At 34.6% G+C, this 21,430-nt stretch overlaps 2 protein-coding genes across 2 annotated transcripts; both read right to left on the bottom strand.

The window, feature by feature from the left end:
- Nucleotides 1–2,773: 2,773 nt before the first annotated feature.
- Nucleotides 2,774–3,706, bottom strand: LOC141553410 (olfactory receptor 4N5-like). The gene has a single exon (XM_074285079.1). The coding sequence runs from the start codon at nt 3,704–3,706 to the stop codon at nt 2,774–2,776; it is 933 nt and encodes a 310-aa protein (XP_074141180.1).
- A 13,550-nt stretch (nt 3,707–17,256) lies between these two features.
- On the bottom strand, nt 17,257–18,198 carry LOC141553409 (olfactory receptor 4M1). Its single transcript, XM_074285078.1, has one exon. The coding sequence runs from the start codon at nt 18,196–18,198 to the stop codon at nt 17,257–17,259; it is 942 nt and encodes a 313-aa protein (XP_074141179.1).
- Nucleotides 18,199–21,430: the final 3,232 nt, after the last annotated feature.

Genomic DNA, 21,430 nt, shown 5'->3' with positions numbered 1-21,430 from the left:
ATTTAACATATATTTGTTGTTTCATAATGTCTAATTTAACCAAATTTGCAGTTGCAAAAAGAACTTAGGCTTCACATTATCAGCTCACTGGCACCATCTAATACTGATAGCAGCAAGAGGACAATAATGGTGATGAAGAAATTAAGGAGGACAAGTAACATTGAGTACTTCTAAAGTTTTAAAATTGCTTTGTATATTTCGTCTCATTTGATCCTCAGAACTACATGCACCAGATGCTAATGGTTTTATTTTTATATAACAGATAGGGGAAGTAATGTTCACAGAAAGTAAATAACTTGTACATGATCACATAGATAATAAGCATCAGAAATGAGATTTGATCACCAGTTGTCATGCTCTCAGGTCTACTATTATATCTGGCTACCTTCGAATTTGTAGCTAAAATTTAAAGTCTTCTTAAGAATTGCCAGTCAGAGGCCTGGAGAGACTTACATGAACTGATGGTGAGTGAAATGAGCAGGCCCTGGAGATTATTATATACTTCAACAACATACTATGTACTATATAATATATGATGATCAAATCTGATGGACATGGCTCTTTTCAATAATGAGATTAACAAAATCAGCTCCATTTGTTCAATAATGAAGAGAACCAGCTACACCCAGTGAAAGAACTCTGGGGAATGAGTGTGAACCACTACATAGCATTTTCAATCATGCTTTTGTCCGCTTGCATTTTTTATTTCCTTCTCAGGTTATTTTTACCTTATTTCTAAGTCCAATTTTTCCTGTGCAGCAAAATAACTGTATGGATATATGGATATGCATACATATATTGTATTTAGCATATACTTTAACATATTTAACATGTATTGGTCTACCTACCATCTAGGGGAGAGGGTGGGGGAAATGCAGGGAAAAGTTGGAACTGAAGGTTCTGCAAGAGTCAATGCTGAAAAATTACCCTTGCATATATCTTGTAAATAAAAAGCTACAATAAAGAAAAAAAATGTCAAAAAAAAAAAAAAAAAGGCAGCTAGGTGGCACAGCAGATAGAGTACTAGCCCTGAACTCAGGAAAATCTGAGTTCAAACCTGGCCTCAGATACTTAAAACTTCCTCTCTGTGTGACCCTAGGCAAGTCACCCAACCCCAATTGCCTCAGCAAAAAAAAAAAAAAAAAAGAATTGCCAGAGTTCATTGACCAACACCTAATACCCTATATCAAGATAAGGTTAAACAATGGGTTCATGATTTAGACCTAAAGAGTGATATTATAAGCAAGTTAGAAGAACAAAGGATAGTCTACCTCTCTGAGATCTATGAGAAAGGAACAAATTTGTGGCCAAAGAAGAACTACATTACATTATGGACTGCAAAATGGATAACTTTGTTTATATTAACTTAAAAAATTTTTTTACAAACGAAACCAGTGCAGACAAGTTTAGAAGGGAAGCAGAAAACTGGGGAGAGGGGGAGGGTGTGTAAATTTTACATACAAAGGTTCTGATAAAAGCCTCATTTCTAAAATATACAGAGAATTGACACAAATTGATAAGCATACAAGCCATTCTCCAACTGATAAATGGTCAAAGGATATGAACAGATCATTTTCAGATGAAGAAATTAAAACCAATTCTGGTCATATCAAAAAATTAAGACAATTCTGAGGTACCACTACATACCTCCAAGATTGGCTAAGATGACAGGAAAAGATAATGATCAATGTTGGAGGGGATGTGGAAAAACTGGGACACTAATACATCTTTGGTACAGTTGTGAAATAATCCAACTATTCTGGAAAGCAATCTGGAACATACCGAAGGGACTTTCAAACTGTGCATACCTTTTCATCCAGTAGTGTTTCTACTGGGCCTACATCCCAAAGAGATCATAAAAAAGTGAAAAGGACCCACATAAGCAAAAATGTTTGTGGCAGCCCTTTTTGTAGTGGCAAGAAACTGGAAATTGAGTGGATGCCCATCAATTGAAGAATGGCTAAATAAGTAATTTAGTGTATGAATGTTATGAAATATTATTGTTTCATAAGAAATGATCAGCAAGATGATTTCAGAATAGCCTGGAGAGATTTATACAAACTGAGGCTAAGTGAGAATAAAATCAAGAGAGCATTTTACACAGAAACAACAAGATCACATGATGATCAATTCTGATGGACATGGCTTTTTTCAACAGTGAGGTGATTCAGACCAATGGTTTTGTGATGGAGAGAGCCATCTGAATTCAGAAAAAGGATTATGGGAACTGAATGTGGATCACAATATAATATTTCACCTTTTTATTGTTGTTTGCTTGCTTTTTGTTTTCTTCTCATTTTTTTTCCTTTTTGATTTGATTTTTTCTTATGCATGATAATTGTGGAAAAATGTATAGAAGATTTGCACATATTTAACATCTATTGGATTACTTGTTGTCTAGGTAAGGAGTGGAGGAAAGGGAGGGAGAAAAATGTGCAAGGCTGAATGTTGAAAACTACCTTTGTAGTTGAAAATAAAAAGCTATTATTAAAAAAAAAAAAGAATTGCCAGAATCCTCCCCAAAACATAGATTTGAGCCCATCATGCTTATCAAGCAAACTGACCAATTTTCTCTTTTTCCCCTCCCTGAGTATTTGTATCCACTAACTTTATTCTGTATTTTAGCAAGTCAAGGCATGAATGTGACATTCTCTAATATGCTCAAGTTTTTACAACCCTGTGTCCTTCTTCTGAATAATTAGATTTTTCTTACTAGAGAACATAGTTATAGTGAATGAATCTCAGCCAAGATGTACTAAGTGACATTTATTCTTCATTTAGCTCCACAAATGATATGCCTGTTGACTAATTTCCTCATAGAGGCCTTCACTTCCTGATTTCTCAGGGTATAAATCACAGGATTTAGCAAAGGAAAGATGACAGTGTGAAAGAGAGCAACCACTTTGTCTGCTGGAAAGGTCCTGAAAGGACGGGTATAAATAAAAATGGCAGGGCCAAACATTAGAAACACAATGATAACATGGGTGGTACAAGTGGACAAAGCCTTGCTCTTCCCCTCAGAAGAAGAACCCCTTACTCGAAAGAGGATGACAGCATAGGATGTCAGCAAACCCAGGAAACATAGCAGGGTGAGCAGTCCACTGTTGGACACCATCAGGAGCTCAACCACAAAAGTGTCAGTGCAGGCCAGCTTGATGATCTGTGGGACATCACAGAAGAAGTTGTCCAGCTGGTTTGGGCCACAGAAAGGCAGACGGACAATGAGAGCCACCTGCACGATGGAGTGGGCAAAACCCCCAACCCACAGGGCTAGCAACAGCATGTAGCATACCTGGCGGTTCATGAAGGTTGCATAACGTAAGGGCTGGCAGATTGCTATATAGCGGTCAACAGCCATCACCACAAGAAGGAACATCTCACCTACTCCAAGGAAATGTAAGAAGAAGAGCTGGGTAATGCATCCTTGATAAGAGATGGTCTTCTTCTCGTACAAGAAATCTACCAGCATCTTGGGAGCTACAATGAAAGAATAAGAAGCATCCAAGAAAGCCAGGTTGCCCAGGAAGAAATATAGAGGTGCTGTGAGAGTAGGATCTGATCTTATAGTGACAATGATGAGAAGATTCCCAGGAAGGATGACCATGTAGAATGAGAATATCAGTATAAAAACCAAAAGTTGTATCTCTTGAGAGTGAGTTAGACCCAGAAGAATGAATTCAGTCACTGTGTTATTCTCTAGCTCCATTTACTCAACCTGGAAAATATTAATGGATAAAAAATTATTACAATTAATTCAGACCCTTTCTCTCTAATAATAAATGATATTTTAATGACAAATATTCCTGGTATCAGAGAGAAAGCCTGTTTTTAGCACCTTGGTTCCCAACTTTGATAAACTCCTTTGTTATTATTTGTTTTCTCAGAAGACAGAATTAGAAGCAATGTGTGAAGCCTTAGAGAAGTAGCCAACAACCATTTATTAGATACTCATTGTGTACCAGGTACTGAAAAAGAGATATTTTTTGAAAAGATATAAACAAAGTCAAAGCCAATCCTTGTTCTTAAAAAGCATATAGTCTAATGGAGGAGACATGTTAAAAAAAGGACTGCCCAGCATGGATGGGGTGCCCTCATGGGAGAAGGAGCTGTGCTCTATAAGCAAACAAGATAAATAAATAATAATTCAAAATAATCAGCAGAGGGAAGACACTGGCAGTAAAAGGGCTCAGAAAAGACAATTTAAAGAAGGAGAGATCTTAGCTGATACTCAAAGAAAGCCAGAAAATCTAGAATTAAGAGGGACAAAATTCTAGGAATGAGAGAATAGCAAGTAAAAATGCCCAGAGTAAGGAGCTAGAGAATCCAATGTGAAGAATTGCAAGGACAGTAGCACTAGTTTAAAAAGTATATTGGAAGGCATAAGAACTAAGAAGTCTGAAAAGATAGTAAGAAGGTTTTTAAAAGCCATATAAAGGATTTTCAACCAAAGGAACAATGTATCATTATCATTTATTATTGTTGCTATATTTCTTGTTACTTAAAGATAACAATAGCTGACATTTATTTAGTACTTTTAAGGATTTCAGAATTCTTTATAAATATTATTTCATTTCACTTTCACAGCAACACACAGAAATAGGTTTTGTTCTTATCCCTCTTTTATGTGATACACACATTAACAGAGTAGCTCAGTCTTTGGGAAGCTCCAAACAAAAGTGTAGGAGGGAGAGGTGTTAGACTGATTACCAAACTGAAGGTCTACAAAGCCACTGTGCTGACCTCATTGTTGTATGCCCATGAGCCTTAGACAGTCTACCAGTGCAATGCTAGGAAAGTGAATTGTTTCCATTTTAATTGTTTTAGGAAGATTTTGAAGATTATCTGGCAGGATAAGATATCAGACACTGAAGAGTTTTCTCGAATTACACAGCCAAGCATTCCAACTTTACTGTAGAGAACACAACTCAATTGAGCTGGTCATGTTCAAATGCCAAATGTATTCTTATTATTATCAAAAAATGTATTTTATACAGAACTCACATGGAAAGTGCTCACAATGAGCACAATACCAATGAGAATAGATGACTTATAAACCCCCTTTAAACTCTGAGATTCAGTGATTGCATCCACCACCACCACTACCATATAGCTTGTTAGAATCTGCCCTACTTTATCTATGTCTTAAAACTTCCCTTTTATGAACTGTGAGTATTTCCTCACCTTTCTTAACTTTGGACTTTGGGAAGCCTATATTTTGGCACTGGCTTGTATAGAGCCAAAGCTCCTTGATAAATACTAAATTTGATTTCAGTGATACCTTTTGCCTACTGCTTGTATAGAATGCTGCCTAGATTCTAATTTCCCTTCCATTCTCATCTTGTGTTTGGATCCTTGACTACTCTTTTGTTTTACTTGTAATATATGTAGTCTCCATGGATTCTAATCATCTGCTTAGACTTTTTACTGTTAGAGGATACTGTTTCAAATTCTACTCCTAATATTATATTTGTACGACCTTATACAAGTCACTTAATTTCTGGACTAAGGTTTCCTCATTTAATTAATGAATTTGAAAGGTCTCTTCCATTTCTAAATTCAATTTTCCTAATTCCTATTTTAATAATAATGCATAGTAATGGGTAGAACACATAGAAAAGATGAGACTAAGATCTAATTCCACAATTACCATTCCTCCATCAAGGTAATATGACTTTGATCAAACCACTCCAGCTCAAAGACTGTCTGCTCCAGGTAAACGGTTATAGATTCAATAAAATATAAGAAATACTCATCTATCCTTTACCTTCTTCTTAGATAGTCTATCCCATGCTTGTGTTTTCAGCCTGAATTTCTTTATCTATGAAATGGGAATGCATAGATATCCTATTTTATAAAATTATTTTGAGGGTCAAATGAGTAAATGAATATATGCAGATTAGGAATAAAAAGTCAAAATTGTGGTGCCATCATTCTCCTTTCTAAACCTTATTCCGGATAAAGCATACCAAACTCTGCCATACTCTCTTGGTAATTGTTTTATGAAACTGAAAAATCTTAAAATTAAAAAGAGAGAGAGCTAGGGGTACAAAACATAAGAAAATAAACAAGACAATCCTCAATTTCAAAGAGTTTATATACTTTCAAAGGAAAGCAACACATCAAAGGAGTTCTGGAAGGAGGAAGGAGAATACCTTCATATGGACATGGTGAGGAAGAGCTTTGTAAGTATCTTGGAAGACCTGGGTATTTCGAGTTGAGGTGACTCTCAGAACCAGGGGACTCCGGCATAGAATCCAAGTTTCTAGTGGAATAGAAATGATCAGAAACTAGTACCATAGAGATAGATATCTCAATTTAAATTGATCCCTATAAACTTCACTACTGCTCTATTTTTATATAATCTTAATTACAGAATATCAGACCCAGAGTATGTCTGATCAACTCTACTATTTATATTAATAAGAAAGATGAAGTTGAATATGTGTGTGAAGAGAGTGGAAACTGAAGTATTATGAGGATAATGTCACCCTACCTTGCCAATCTACTTATCTCTACTCTCTTTTTGATTTCTCTTGTCTTCTTCCATTCATATACTTTTACCTTATTCTGTGACAGGTCTCAAAGAGTGGTTCCAGAGCTCTCTATTCATTCAAAAAGCAAGGATAGGTATGTTATAAACAGTTATTTTATGCACATAGACAAATATGCAATGTCTTACTGATGAGACAATATCAAACTCCCCTATCTACAGGTCTGCTTTCCATATGGAAGCTATCCTTCTGCCCTGGCTCAATTGGAGAGTACAGGTTTCAGAGGTCATAGAAGAAAGGCTACAAATCTGCTGCTGCTACCACTAGTATCACTTTTTGTAGTCATTAACTTTTTTGTGGTATTGCAGAAATTCTTAACCTGGGGATTGTGAACTTATTTTTAAAAATTATTTTGCCAACTTTATTTCAAAAATTGATTTCTTTTATAATTCCATTTATTTTATTTGGTATATTTTTTAGTGGGGGATGGCAATTGGGGTTAAGTGACTTGCCCAGATTTACACAGTGTCAGAGGCAAAATTTGAGCTCAGATCCTCTTGATTCCAGATTATTTTTAAATTGTGTGCATTTTAAAACATTGTTTTGAAATTGTGACCATATGTTTCTGACAGTCAAAGTGGGATATGATACACAAAATTATAAGCCTTTTATGTAATGGAAGAAGCAGTGGACTTGGAGCCAAAAAAAAAACTAGATTTAAAAGCCTTAAATCAATTACTTCTTAACTATATAAATATGGCAAATGCCACTTCCCTGAGCCTCAAAGTCTTCAGTTTTTACATGTATTTTGTCTTTCATTATGATATAAAATTATATTAAAAATTCTGAGCAATAGGAAAAGATGTTAGGATAAAAGACAAAAATAGAAACATCTAGAAAAAGACCCCTGAAATCAGACCTTAATTACCTACTTAACCTTTATACCTACACATAAGACTTTCTCTGCAGTAACTCTGACTTTCAGCCCAAAGCATCTTAAATCAAAAGACATCTTCTCATATATAGAACCCTTCCTATTTCAACCATTTCTATCACTTACTATTTCTTTCTCACAAGTATGTTTCCAACAAATGTCAAAGATGACCAGAAGTCTTCTGCTGTCCTCTGAAAAAAGTAATCAGTTATGCTCTGAAGCCATGATGGTGCTTCTATACTTAAAGGATTGCTCATGAGTTTCCTTCAAACATCCATTCTCCTTTAGTGCCTCTTTCTAGATTCCTAAAACATCATACTTTCTCGTGATGCAATAAAAAAAAAAAATCTGCTGTGGTCATCTGGGAATACTTCAATCCTGAAGAATACTTGCATTGGGAATTATTAGAATGATATTTGTGACTCCATTAGACAAAGACCTAAGCAAGACCTTTGTAACAAATATAAATATTTATTGAAATTCTTTGTTGTATTCTTCAAGGTCAATCCTTCTTTTCAGGTTTAATATTTCATAAATGACTATAATAATGATATGGTAAGCATACTGATTTAATTTAGAGAAGTCAATTAGTCTCTGAATTCTTTGAAGATAAGAAAGTCATTTCAAATGAAAGTGATAAATTTAAGAAAATGAAATAATACATTAATTGCTTTGCTATAATGTTATATAAATATGAGCTACCATCATTATTTATTGTCAGAAACAAAACAGAGTGACAGTGAATGTGTAGGTAACATAGAGCCATAAGTATCACGTGCACTCTCAGACAGGTACAAAGCCAAAGAGTACCTAATGAGGGGCAAAAAAATCTTGTCAGATTAGAATTCCCTTCTGAATTCAGAAGGACATCTTCCTAAGAGCCAGTAAAAAAAATTTTACTTTTTTTCCATGTCTTCTCTCAGCAGCTAAATGACTCAGTAAATAGAGTGCTAGGCCTGAAATCAAGAAGATCTGATTTCAAATCCAACCTCAGACATTTACTAGCTATGTGATTGTAGGCAAGTCATTTAACCTTGTTTGTTTTAATCTATTATAAAACAAAATGGCAAAGTACTCTAGTAGTTACTAGGGTTTTGGCAAGTATTCTTATGAGAATTTTCTGACATTGTTGGTAGTTATGACTATTTTTTTTTCTAATTCACTGAGAGACCATACTTTTCTTCTAAAGCAAATGCTTCTAACTGCAATTAATACTTAGTTTACTCAGAAAATATTAATATAATAAGAAAGATTGGGGAAATACATTTACATTTATTACCCACCCAATTTTTAGACATTTTTACTTAGATTATACATGTGCAATTATATAAAACATTTCTATATTTGTTATTTTGTACAAAAATATTTAAACAAAAGAAAAAATGAAAAAAGTGAAAAATAGTATACTTTAGTCTATATTCAATCAATATCAACTTTTTCCTCTGGAGGTAGATACCATGTTCCATCATTACTCCTTTGGAATTGTCTTAGATCATTGTATTGCTGAGAATAGCTAAGTCATTTTTAGTTCTTCATTGAACAATATTGCTGTTACTTTTATAATGTTCTACTGGTTATGCTCAATTCACTATGCATCAGTTCATGTCTTTCCAAGTTTTTCTGAAACTAATCCTAATTGTCATTTCTTATACCACAAAAAATATTCATTACAATCATATACCACAGATCATTTAGACATTCCTCAATTGATAGGTATCCCTTCGATATCTAATTCTTAGCTATCAAAAGAATCTGCTATATATAAAAATAGACCAGTCTCTCTTTTTAGGGATGTCTTTTGGAAGTGATATTGCTGAATCAAAGGATATGTATAGTTTTATAGCCCTTTGGTCATAGTTCCACATTGCTCTCCACAATGGTTGGATAAGTTCACAAGTCTGCCAATAGTTTTCGACATCCTCTCCAACATTCAGCATTTTCCTTTTTTTTTTCATATTGGCCACTCTGATATGTGTGAGGTAGTATCTCAGAGTAGTTTTAATTTGCATTTCTCAGATAAAGAGTATTTAGACATTTTTCTTCAATATGAGTATAGATATCTTTGATTTCTTTGTTTGAAAACTGCCTCTTCATATCCTTTGACCAGGTATCAATTGAGGAAAGAATTGTATTTTATAAATTCCATAAATAAATTTTATAAATATTAGCAATGAGACCTTTTTCAGAGACACTTGTGAAATTTTCTCGCAGTTTTCTGCTCTCCTTATAATTTTGGTTGAATTGATTTTGTTTTTGCAAAAACATTTTCAACATAATTATCTATTTTCCATTTTGTAACATTCTTTATATTTCTTTGGTCCTAAATCTTTGCCTTATCTATAAATCTGACAGATAAGTTATTACATGCTTCTTAAATTTACTTATGTAGTAACCCTTTTTATCTAAATGATGTACACATTTTGAACTTATTTTGTATATGGTGTGAGATAATTGCTCTATACCTAGTTTCTACCATATTGTTTTCTAGTTTACCAAGAAGTTTTTATTAAGTAATGAGTTTTATTTCCAAAAGCTTGGATCTTTGGATTTATCATATACTAGTTATTATGATCATTTACTATAATGTAATTTGTACCTAACTTATTTCATTTATCCACTACTCCATTTTTTAGCCAAAATGAAATTGTTTTTAATAATTACCATTTAAGAATACAGTTTGAAGTCTAATATGACTAGACTAGACTTCTTTTACATTTTTTCATTGATTTCCTTGATATCCTTGAAGTTCTGTTCTTCCAGATGAATTTTTTTTAATTTTAGTTCTATATGATATGTATATGCATATATCTTTGATATGTATTGCATTAAATAAATAAATTTAAGTAGAATTGTCATTTTTGCCATATTGACTAAGCCTCCCCATAAACAATTAATGTTTTTCCAAATGTTTAGATGAGACTTTGTGTGAAAAGTGTTTTATGATTATGACCATATAGTCCATGGCAAATATACTACCAAATATTCTGTACAGTTATTTTTAAATGGAATTTCTCTTTCTATCTCTTGCTACTGGACTTTGATGGTACTATATAGAAGTGCTGATGATTTATGTGAGTTTATTTGTATCCTGCAACTTTAATAAAGTTGTTAATTACTTCAGTTGATTTTCTAGAATTTTCTGAGTATATCACCATATTATCTCCAAAAAATGATAGTTTTGTTTTTTCATTGTCTATTGTTGTTCCTTTAATTTCCTTTTTCTTATTGCTATAGCTAGCATTTCTACCACAATATTAAATAATAAGGGTGATAATTGGCATCCTTGCTTCACCCATGATTGCACTGGGAAAACTGAAAGCTTATCCCCATTATTGACATTGTTTGCTAATAGTTTTTGATAAATATTGCTTATTTTAAGATAAAGCTCCATTTATCCCTATGTTCTCTTGTGTATTTAGTAGAATAGGCACAGAATTTTATTAAAGGTTTTTACTGCACATATTGATATAATCATATTATTTCTGTTAGTTTTGTTATGATATGGTCAATTATGATGGTATTTTTCCTAATAATGAACTAGCTCTACATTCCTGGTATAAATCCTACTTGGCAATAGTGCATGATCCTTGTAATATATTATTGTAATCTCTTTGTTAAAATTTTATTTTAAATGTTTGAATCAATATTCATAAGGGAAATTGATCTATAATTTTCTTTCTCTTTTTGGGCTCTTCCTGGTTTAGTTATCAGCATCATGTTTGTGTCATAAAAAAGGATTTGGTAGGACTCCTTCTTTGCCTATTTTTCCAAATCATTTGTATAATATTGAGATTAATTATTCTTTAAATGTTTGGTAAAATTAACTTGTGAATTCATCTGGCCTTGGAGATTTTTTCTCAAGTAGTTCATTGATGACTTACTCAATTTCTTTTTGTAAAATCAGGTTAAGTATTTTATTTCTTCTTCTATTAATATAGGTAACATATTTTTGTAAACATTTATCCATTACACTTATGTTGTCAAATTTATTAGCATATAATTGAGCAAAATAGCTTCTATCAATTGTCTTAATTTCTCTTTCATTAATGGTAAATTCACTCCTTTCTTTCTTTTTTGAGACTAGTAAATTGGTTTTGTTTTTTCTTTTTTTTAAATCAAATTCACCAATGGTTTATTTATTAAATTAATTTTTAATAGTAAGAGCTTCTAGTTTTATTTTTTAGTTCAATAATTTTCTTGCTTTCAATTTTATTAATATTTCCTTTGCTTTTCAGGATTTTCAACTTGGTGTATAATTTGTGATTTTTTTCCTAGTTTTTTTAGTTGTATACACAATTCATTAATCTGTTTTTTTCCTATATTTTATTGATGTAAACAAATTAGAGATATGAAATTTCCCCTAAGTATTACTTTGGCTGTATGCCATAAATTTTAGGATTTTTTTCTGATTGTTGCCATTTTCTTTAATGAAATTATCAATTATTTCTATGATTTGTTCTTTGACCCACGTCCTTTTAAGGTTAGATTATTTGACTTGCAATTAATTTTAATCCCCCATTATTGAGATCCATTATTGATTGTCTTAATTATCTGAAAAGAATATCTTTACTATTTCTTCTTTTCTGCATTTTGTTGGGACCTTTTTTTTTTTTAAATACATGGTCAATGTGTGTGAGAGAGAGAGAGAGTATGTAGGTGTGGTTGCTGTGTATTGTAAAGGAAAAAATATATTCTTTTCTGTCCCCATTTCAGCTTTCAGGGATCAATCATACCTAACTTTTCTAGAACTTTATTGACCTTCTTAATTTCTTTTTTTTTTTTTTTTAATTTTTACTAGGGAGAAAACTGATGCTTCCCACTAGATAATTTTGTTATCTATTTCTTCCTGTAATTCATTCAACTTCAAAAATTTAGAGGCTAGACCATTTGGTGCATAAATGTTTAGTACTGATATGACTTCATTGTCTATGGTAATTTTCAGCAGATATTTCTTTCTATAGGTCTTTTAATTAGATCTGTTTTTGCTTTTGTTTTGCTGAAATCAGGATCGCTATTCCTGATTTTTTTTTTTTAATTTCAGCTGAAACATAATAGTCTGCTCCAGTCCCTTACCTTTACCCTTTATCTCTGCTTCAAATAGTTTCATGCAAACAACATTATAGGATGCTGGTTTTTACTCCATTCTATGCATTTTTTTTTTTTGAGGCTGGGGTTAAGTGACTTGCCCAGGGTCACAGAGCTAGGCAGTGTTAAGTGTCTGAGACCAGATTTGAACTTGAGTCCTCCTGAATTCAAGGCTGGTGCTCTATCCACTGCACCACCTAGCTGCTCCCTATACATTTCTTTTTAGGGGTGAGCTCATCCTGTTCACATTTATTTTTCACCTGTGTAATTCCATCCATGCTAGTTTTCACTTATTTGCTCCCCTTTCTCCATTATGCCCTACCCATTCCCTCCACACAAGTGTTTTACTTTTGAACATTACTTTTCCCAATACACCTCCCCATTTTCAGTCCTCCTCCTCTTTCTATTGTTCCTATCTCTTTTTTCTTTATAGAATAAGATAAATTTCTATATCCACTGAGTGTGTGTGAGAGGCCTAGACAAGTGATAGAAGTGTGTGAGTGTGTAAGTGAGAGAAGTGTGTGAGTGTGTGAGTGAGAGGCCTAGAGAATGGCCTCTTTGGGTTCTAGACATTAAGGATTGTTTCTATTTTATCCCTCTGTATAAATAAGGAGGAGATAAAAAGATTTGATTTTTCAGTGCCCTGTGTTAATTTAGCTGAGCCTTATAAAAGATATAAATGAACAGTTTTGCAACATGGAATGAAAAAATAGCCCTATTATGTGTCAAATGTATGTTATTGCTGCCCTTACACCAGTAAGAAAAGCATTTCCAAAAGTTATGTTATTACATTACATGGATGATATATTGGGATGTGCACCTGAGGAGCAAATGTAAGAAGCATGTCTACAAAAGACCATAGAAACACTAAGAAACTACAAATTGCATGTAGCTCAAAGATATGCTCCTTTTCAATATTTAGGATATGAAGTACATCCTAAGGTGCTTATAGTACAAAAGCTTTCTTTAAGAACAAAGATCAACACCTTAAATGACTTTCAGAAATTTATAGGACAGGTTGTGTCCAGTGTTAGGCTTAACTATCTATCAATTGCAACCATCATGACATTTTAAGGGGAGACATTGTTTTAAACTCACCATGCCAGCTTACAAAAGAAGCTCAAGAGGCTTTGAGAGAACTTGAATTGGCTTTATCCAATGTGGTTGAAATAGTCACTTTAACCCTTGGAAATTTCAGTTTTTGTTATACAACAGGCACCCACAGCAGTCCTTCATCTAGGAGACAGTGTGATAGAGTGAGTGAACCTCCCCTTACAACCAGAACAAAGCCTTACTCCTTACCCGGTGCTTGTGGCTAGAATCTTGTTAAAGACCATTAAACGAGCAGTACAATTATCTGGGATAAGACCTGATAAGATATACACCTTTTATATGCACAAATTAATGTATGCTGTGAAGCTATCCCAGAATGGCAAATTTTATTGGCCACAGCTCCAAATTTTACTGGCCACCACTCCAAATTTTGCACACTTCTCTCCATTAAAGATAACCAGAGTATTACATAATTGGCAATGGATTTTTTGAAGAAAAAGTTTCTAAGGTTCCTCTTAAAGGACCAACTATCTTTTCAGATGCATCCAAACATAATATTTGCTCTGTATACTCTCATAACTTAACTATAAAGAGAGTAGTCAGAACTCCTTTTCAGTCCACTCAGCAGAATGAATTGTATACAATCATTCTAGCTCTTAATTATTATCCAGAAGATATAAATACAATATCTGATTCAGCCTATGCAGTAGGTGTGGTACAAAGAATTGCCACACCCCAAATACAATTTGTAGCTTCTAATATATATCAGCTCTTTAAGGAACTTCAAGAGCAAGTGAGAAAACATCCAGGTAAGGTTTATATCTTGAATGTCCAGTTTCATAGTGGATTTCCAGGTCCTATTTTTTATGGAAATTCAAAGGCAGATAGCCTTTTAACCCTGTTAGCCAATACTCCTTTATTTCAAGCAGCCCAAGAATCTCATCTTAAATGTCATCAGGCTGTTTGAGCTTTACATCTGCAATTTAGGAAAACAAAAGAGGAAGTTAGGAGCATAGTAAAAGCCTGTACAGCTTGTCTCCCATTCCATGCTCCTACACTCCCTCCAGGGAAGAACTCTCTTCGTTTGAGACTCAGTGAAATTTGGCAAATAGATATGACCCATTATAAATCTCATTATGGGTGTGCCACAAGCAATAAAAACAGACAATGGACCCACATATACTTCTAAACATTTTGCACACTTTTTGTGCACAGTGTAAGATTTTACACACTACTGGCATACCCTTTAATCCTCAAGGACAGGCAGTAGTAGAGAGGAGAAACAGAGACATCAAGACACTGCTCCAAAAACAGAAGAAAGGGGGAGCCACAGGTAACCCTAAAGAAGTCTAAATTTATCTCTCTATACTATTAATTTTTTGATTTTTGATAAAGATGCACTGGCTCCTGAAGACAGGTTTCATAACCCATTGGAAGTGCAGTGTCCAGTGTGAACAGCTCCACTATCTTTAGATAATCACCAAGTGATGTGGAGAGATTCAGAAAGTGGTGAATGGAAGGGACCAGATAGGTTTACTGCTTGGGGGAGAGGGTTTTCTTGTATCTCTACAGATGGAGAAAGAATCAGATATGTGCCAACAAGCCTTATTCACCTTGTCCATTGGAGAGATGGAAAAGAACCAAGAAATATCAGATAGTTCCATCGCTGACTGTGCCCAGGACTGAAAGAGCATGGCAGTTATGGCAATTGAGTCATGAACATCAAAAATTGTCAATGACACTGATACAGGACTTCAAGACTGGCAAGAATCATTGGATTCCTTGATATATGATGAGACTGTTGCAGGACTTCAAAACTTATAGGAATCATTGCATTTCCTGACACATGAAGTAATGGACAATAGATTAGTTTTGGACTATCTTTTGACTGCTGAAGGAGGTGTATGTGTGATTGTTATTTATAAACCCTCCTTCTAGGACTTATGGACATGCATTCCTCATTGATTCATGTTGTTTCTTACATCACTACTAGCCTGTGGTATATTACTATGTGCTTGTGTAATACCTCCCATGTTGATGGATTTATGTATACCTGTTTCAATTTCAGCCCAGAGGAAACATGCTAACAATATCTGGTTTGACTCTCCACTTTCCTTTAATGCCCACCTCCCTTCCTAATAAGTCAGGAAAGGCTTTATCACTTTCCTTTAGTGTTCTTACCTCCCTTCCTGAGAAGCCAGGGGGGCATGATCACCCCCTTTTTGGTATTTTCATCTCCCTTCCTCAGAATTCAGAGAGGGTGACTACCTCTCTTCTAAAACAAAAGAAAGTGGGAGATGTAGAGGGTCTAAACTTTGGAGCAATATACTTGAAACAAGGATACTTACAACAAGGTGTACTCTGAAAAGGTATACTTAAGAGATTGACAGCAGGGTGCTTATAGTTAAGCACCTATTCAGTGTGATTGATTCTCTAGTTAAGCACATACTTAGTGTGATATGGGGATGTAATGGCTCTCCTAACAGTTGGACCATGATGTAGTGATGTAATCATACCAAAGTATTTAAGGGCTGAGAAGATTGGGAAGGAGCCTCTCTGCCATAGACACAAAGAAGACTTCAGGCTTCAGATTCCAGATTCCAGACTCCATCTTTGACCAGCCTTATGGTGGCTCTCCTGCCTTCAGCACTTCTCCACCTAAAGACCAAGGCCTGTCCAGAGATCCTCCAGAAAGCTAGTATGGACAATACAGCATTCAACTCTTTTTAACTTGGAAACAAGGAGTGTTTCCACCATTTTAACTTTTAAGGCAGGGAAAAAAAGCATTCTCTATTGAAAATTTTCTTGAAGAGTGCTGGACTCTATATGATAGGAAGCTATTCTCAGAGTTCTTCTCCTGGGCCTATTTTGACCTCTTAAATCACAATGTTTGGGGCAATTATTTAGGGAAGGAGATGAAGAGGGAAAGGAGGATGAAAGGCAAGGGGATCAGTCTCATCACTGTATAGTTATGTAAACAGTTTCTGGGCAGCTAAGTGGCACAGTGGATGAAATGGTAAACCTAAAGTCAAGAAGTCTTATGTTCAAATCTGGCTTCAGATACTTACTATTGTGTCTGCTTGGGCAAATTACTTGACCCTAATTGTCTCCGTTTCCTTATCTGTCAAATGAAATGGAAAAGGAATAGCAAACCACTCCAGCATCTTTGCAAAAAAAACAAAAAACAAAAAACAAAAAAAAAAAAACCCACAAATAGGGATATAAAGACTCAGACATAACTGAAAAACAACTACTGAAAGGCAAGTGCTACTTCCAAAATATATGGGGACCATAGCTAAAAGAAGCCATTAAGTTTGTTCTGAGTGACTTTATTTTGAGTATATGTGTGTATATATGTGCGGTTTCAATTTCTATTCCCATTCTGGGAAGAGTGAAAGTTGTGATGGAGAACCTCAACAATCAGTTTCATTTTTTGCACCTATCACAGGATAGCATTTTATAAGTCTTATTCTTTAACAGATTTTGAAACAACTTGCTTGCTCATTTTGTGTAGTAAGACCCTTTCAATCTCTATTCCTCTGCCTTCCTTTTAGAGATTGAAGGAAACAGTATAAGTTTAAGGCCCTAAATCAAAAGAGCTAGTTAAAAAGAAAAAGAAGTACTATCACAACAGCTGTCTAGCTTGGGAATATTTATCTCACAGGATCTCAGTGGGAGGATGCTCATGATCACTCACTTCTCTTTACATAAGATGTATTTTTTGGTTATCTTCCTCATGGCAGTTTTTACTTCCTTATTACGTAATGTGTAGATGATAGGATTCAGTAAGGGGAAGATCACAGTATGAAACACAGATACTACCTTATCTAAGGAGAATGCATCAAAAGGACGTGCATAAATGTAGATGGATGGGCCAAACATCAAGACCACAATGGTCATGTGGGAATAGCAGGTGGACATGGCCCTACTGGTACTATCCCCTGAGCCTGAATGCTTCTTGAGCATGACCAAGAGGAAGGCATAGGACATGAGTAATGCAATGAAACACACTACAGAAATCAGCCCACTACTGAAGATCATAACCAATTCTTCTGGGAAGGTGTTGGCACAGGCAATGCGGACAACCTGGGTGATATCACAAAAATAGCTGTCCAGTTCATTAGGTCCACAGAAGGGCAGACGAATGATGAGTGCCACCTGGATTATGGAGTGGATAAAGCCACCCAACCAAGAGCACGCCACCAGGATGCAACAGAGACGCCGGTTCATGATGGTAGCATAGTGCAAGGGTCGGCAGATGGCAGCGTAACGATCAAAAGCCATCACTGTGAGCAGGAACATCTCAGAGGCCCCAACAAAGTGCAGGAAGAAGAGTTGAGCAATGCAGCCCCCAAAGGAGATGATCTTCCTTTCGGCAAAGAAGTCCACAAGCATTTTAGGGGCTGTGATAGAGGAATACCAGATGTCAAGGAAGGCTAGGTTTGCCAATAGAAAATACATGGGTGAAGTCAGGTGGGCATCTAACCTTATAGTGCAAATAATGAGAACGTTTCCTGGCAAGATTATCAGATAGAAGGAAAGAAATATAACAAATAGGACCAGTTGTACCTCCCGGGTTTGGGACAGCCCTGTGAGGACAAATTCCGTTACTCTGGTGTAATTATCAGGCTCCATTTCTTCACTTTATTTCTCATAGCATGACTAAAGAAAACAAAGAAATTAAAATGATTCATAATATCAAATATGAAACAGTTTGCTGTTTTCTCACTTTTCTCCCCAGTACTATTATGAGATTATAGGAAAATCATTTTGGATGACCCCATTTTAAAAATAGTTAACCTAAGGCAAGAAGACAAATGGTCAATCTGAGATCTATCTTTATAGTAGAATCAGTAGTATTGATTATATTTTGACTTCCCAAATATCAACCAAGCAATAATCAATAAAATATTTTAAAAGTGCCTTGTATGTATGAAATGTTAGGGATAAAAAGACAAAAATAAGAGAGTACCTGGCCTCAAGGAACTTACATTCTATCAGGAGAGGTGATGTGCACATATGAACAATATAAACATGGATATACACAATATAAACATAAATTGAATTTGCAGGGTGAGAGAAAGAATTAAGGTCTGGAGTGAATAAAAAAGACTTCAAATTAAAGGTAGCATTTGAACTTAATTTTGAAGGGAACAAGGATGTCACAGATGAGCACTTTGTTAAATTAATATACCTCTTTCTATCAAAATAATGAATTCCATGTGATTCGCCTAGAGTGTAGAGATCATTTCATTTTTCCTATGTGTATCCCCATTACTTTAGTTCAGTGCTTGGCATATAGAAAGAGCTTCAAAAAGATTTTTCATTCTATTCTATATGCTGTGTTCATAACTATCTTAAGTTTCCTGGGTCACCTTCTCTCTCTCCCCTCTTCCAGTGGCTTCATCAGTTCTGATGGTGTCAATTATAACTTAAAGGCAACTAGGAAGTTATGACTTCAAATCCAGCTTTTAGACTTACTAAGTAAGTTACCAACTAAACTAGTAGCTTAATCTTTTTTGTCTCAGTTTGCTTAACTATAAAATGGGTGTGACATTAGCACCTACTTCATAGTGCTATTTTGAGATTCAAGTGAAATTATATTTGTCAAAGCCCTTAGGACATTGCCAGGCAGGCTCTTTCTCTTCCAATTTTTATACAGGTGACCCAGATTTTTCAGTTTCAAGCACTCTCCTGAGCTCTTAATTTCACATGTGCCTAATGAGCAAAGTAGATATTTTGTGGGCATGTAAAACTCAATGTATCTAAAATTGAACTCACATTCTCTTGCTCCCCCAAACTCATTTCTCTTCTAAACATCCCTATTCCTGTGAAGGAAAACATGTTCCTAGCTTCTCAGGTTTGTAACTGAAGAGTCATTCTCAACTCCTCATTCTCCTACATCCTTAATTTATCAATTGCTAAGTCTTTTTTTTATTATTTTATTTTATTTTTTTAAATTTTCCTCTACAACTGATCTGGAATCCATCAGATTCTCTGTATCGATGTTGCTACTGCCTTAGCTCAAACCATCATGACCTCTTTACCTGGACTATTGCAGTAGCTCCCTAATTGTTTTTCTTCCATAAACCTCCTTCCTTACCAACTCATTTCACATAGTTACTAAATCACTTCTCCAAAAGTGTAGGTCTTACAATGCCACAACTCTATTTAATAAATTCCAAGAGTTTACTGATGTTGGGATCAAATACAAATTTTTCTGTTTAGCATATAAAGCCCTTTTCTTTCTGGCTTCACCTGGGGCTCTGTATATTATTCCCCTTCATTCATCCTATGGACCAGCCAAACTGACTTTCTTGATGTTTCTTGCATAAGACATTTCATCTCCTTTTTTTTTTTTTTTTTTTTTGTGACTTTGCACAGACTTACCTTTCCCTTACCTAGAGTCAGCCAATCAATCAACAATTATTTGCTAAATATCCATTGATGTTATGGATACTGTGCCCTATAAAGTGTGGGACAGAATCCCTACATTTTAATGGGAAACATATATGAAAGTATATTCAGAATAAACATAAATAGAATAAATACAAAGAATTACAAGAGGGAGAACATTGAAATACACTCCTTTCTTGTCTCTACTCACAATTTCTTGTTTCCTTCAAAATTAAATTCAAATTCCATCTTTAATTTGAAGTCTTTTCTATTCACTCCAGACCTTAATACTTTCTCCCACCCACAAATTCACTTTATGTTTATATTGTGTATATGTATGTGTATATATATATATACATATTTATATTGTTTATAAGGACACATCACCTCCCTTGATAGAATGGAAGCTCCTTGAGACCAGGTACTATCTCATTTTTGTCCTTTTATCCCTAACATCTCATATATACAAGACACTTTTAAAATACTTATTGATTGATTGATTGATATTTGGTAAGTCAGTATTTAAACAACCAGGAGACCCTTCTATCAGATCCTAAATTAAATAGTTTCTCAAATTTTATGCAAAAAAAATTGTCACTTACAACACTTTATTTTTATATAACATAAAAAAATTATGTCTCAAAGAAAGTCTTGTAACCTTAATTTGAATCTCTAAAACAGAAAGATCAGAAGAATCTTTCCATTTTAATAATTAAACTTTTTATAATTTATCTTTAATTCAGTTCTCTAAAATGAAATTTCTTAAACTCTGGGTTGTGTCCCTATAGGGGGGTCTTGTGTAACTAAATGTGAGGGTTGCAAAATTATGATTTATTATCAGTATGTACTTGATTTGTATTTTTTTGTACAACCATAAACCAGAGATTTTATAAAAACTTTCTCAGGAAAAAAGAAGTCATGGATGGAAAAAGTTTAGGATACAGGAACCAAAAATAATATACAAAAAAATGCCTCTGAAAAATAAAAGAGAGGGCACCCAGGTGATTTGTTTTAAATAGCATTAACCTTTCTCCTAGAAGAACCTTCAGAGATGACTTAACTGCTAGAGCTTTCATTACAAGTAAATTCCCTAAAATTGTTTTTGTCCTCCACCATGATATCAGGGAGATGGTACCATGACATGCAAGTGAATTGCATTTAAATGAGTGAAGGCTGTGCAATTTCACCTTCCTCACTTTCCCCTCTAGTTCTATCTGGGTCCAATGGCCAGATATAGATCAAGATGATTGGCCCAGGATGAAATGGGAGATCCTGACATTTTTAAGCTGAGATCATCAACATATCTCAGTTTGACTGAGGCTGCAGTCATTCAGTGATTAAGACTAGATAGCTACTGAGACAAAGAATGGCCTTTTTCACCTAATCAAAATAGATAGATAGACAGAAAGATGGATGAATAAATCTGGGAGGGGAAGACTCTCCGAGTTTCTAGCCAAAACAGAAAATCACA

This window comes from Sminthopsis crassicaudata, chromosome 2, assembly GCF_048593235.1.
Source record: "Sminthopsis crassicaudata isolate SCR6 chromosome 2, ASM4859323v1, whole genome shotgun sequence".
Lineage (NCBI taxonomy): Eukaryota > Metazoa > Chordata > Mammalia > Dasyuromorphia > Dasyuridae > Sminthopsis > Sminthopsis crassicaudata.
The sequence above is the reverse complement of the archived record's forward strand: the minus strand, read 5'-3'. Positions and strand labels throughout refer to the sequence as shown.

What these genes read in the sequence shown, in the direction of transcription:
- LOC141553409 (XM_074285078.1), bottom strand. Translation starts at nt 18,198, where the DNA reads ATGGAGCCTGATAATTACACCAGAGTAACGGAATTTGTCCTCACAGGG.
- LOC141553410 (XM_074285079.1), bottom strand. Translation starts at nt 3,706, where the DNA reads ATGGAGCTAGAGAATAACACAGTGACTGAATTCATTCTTCTGGGTCTA.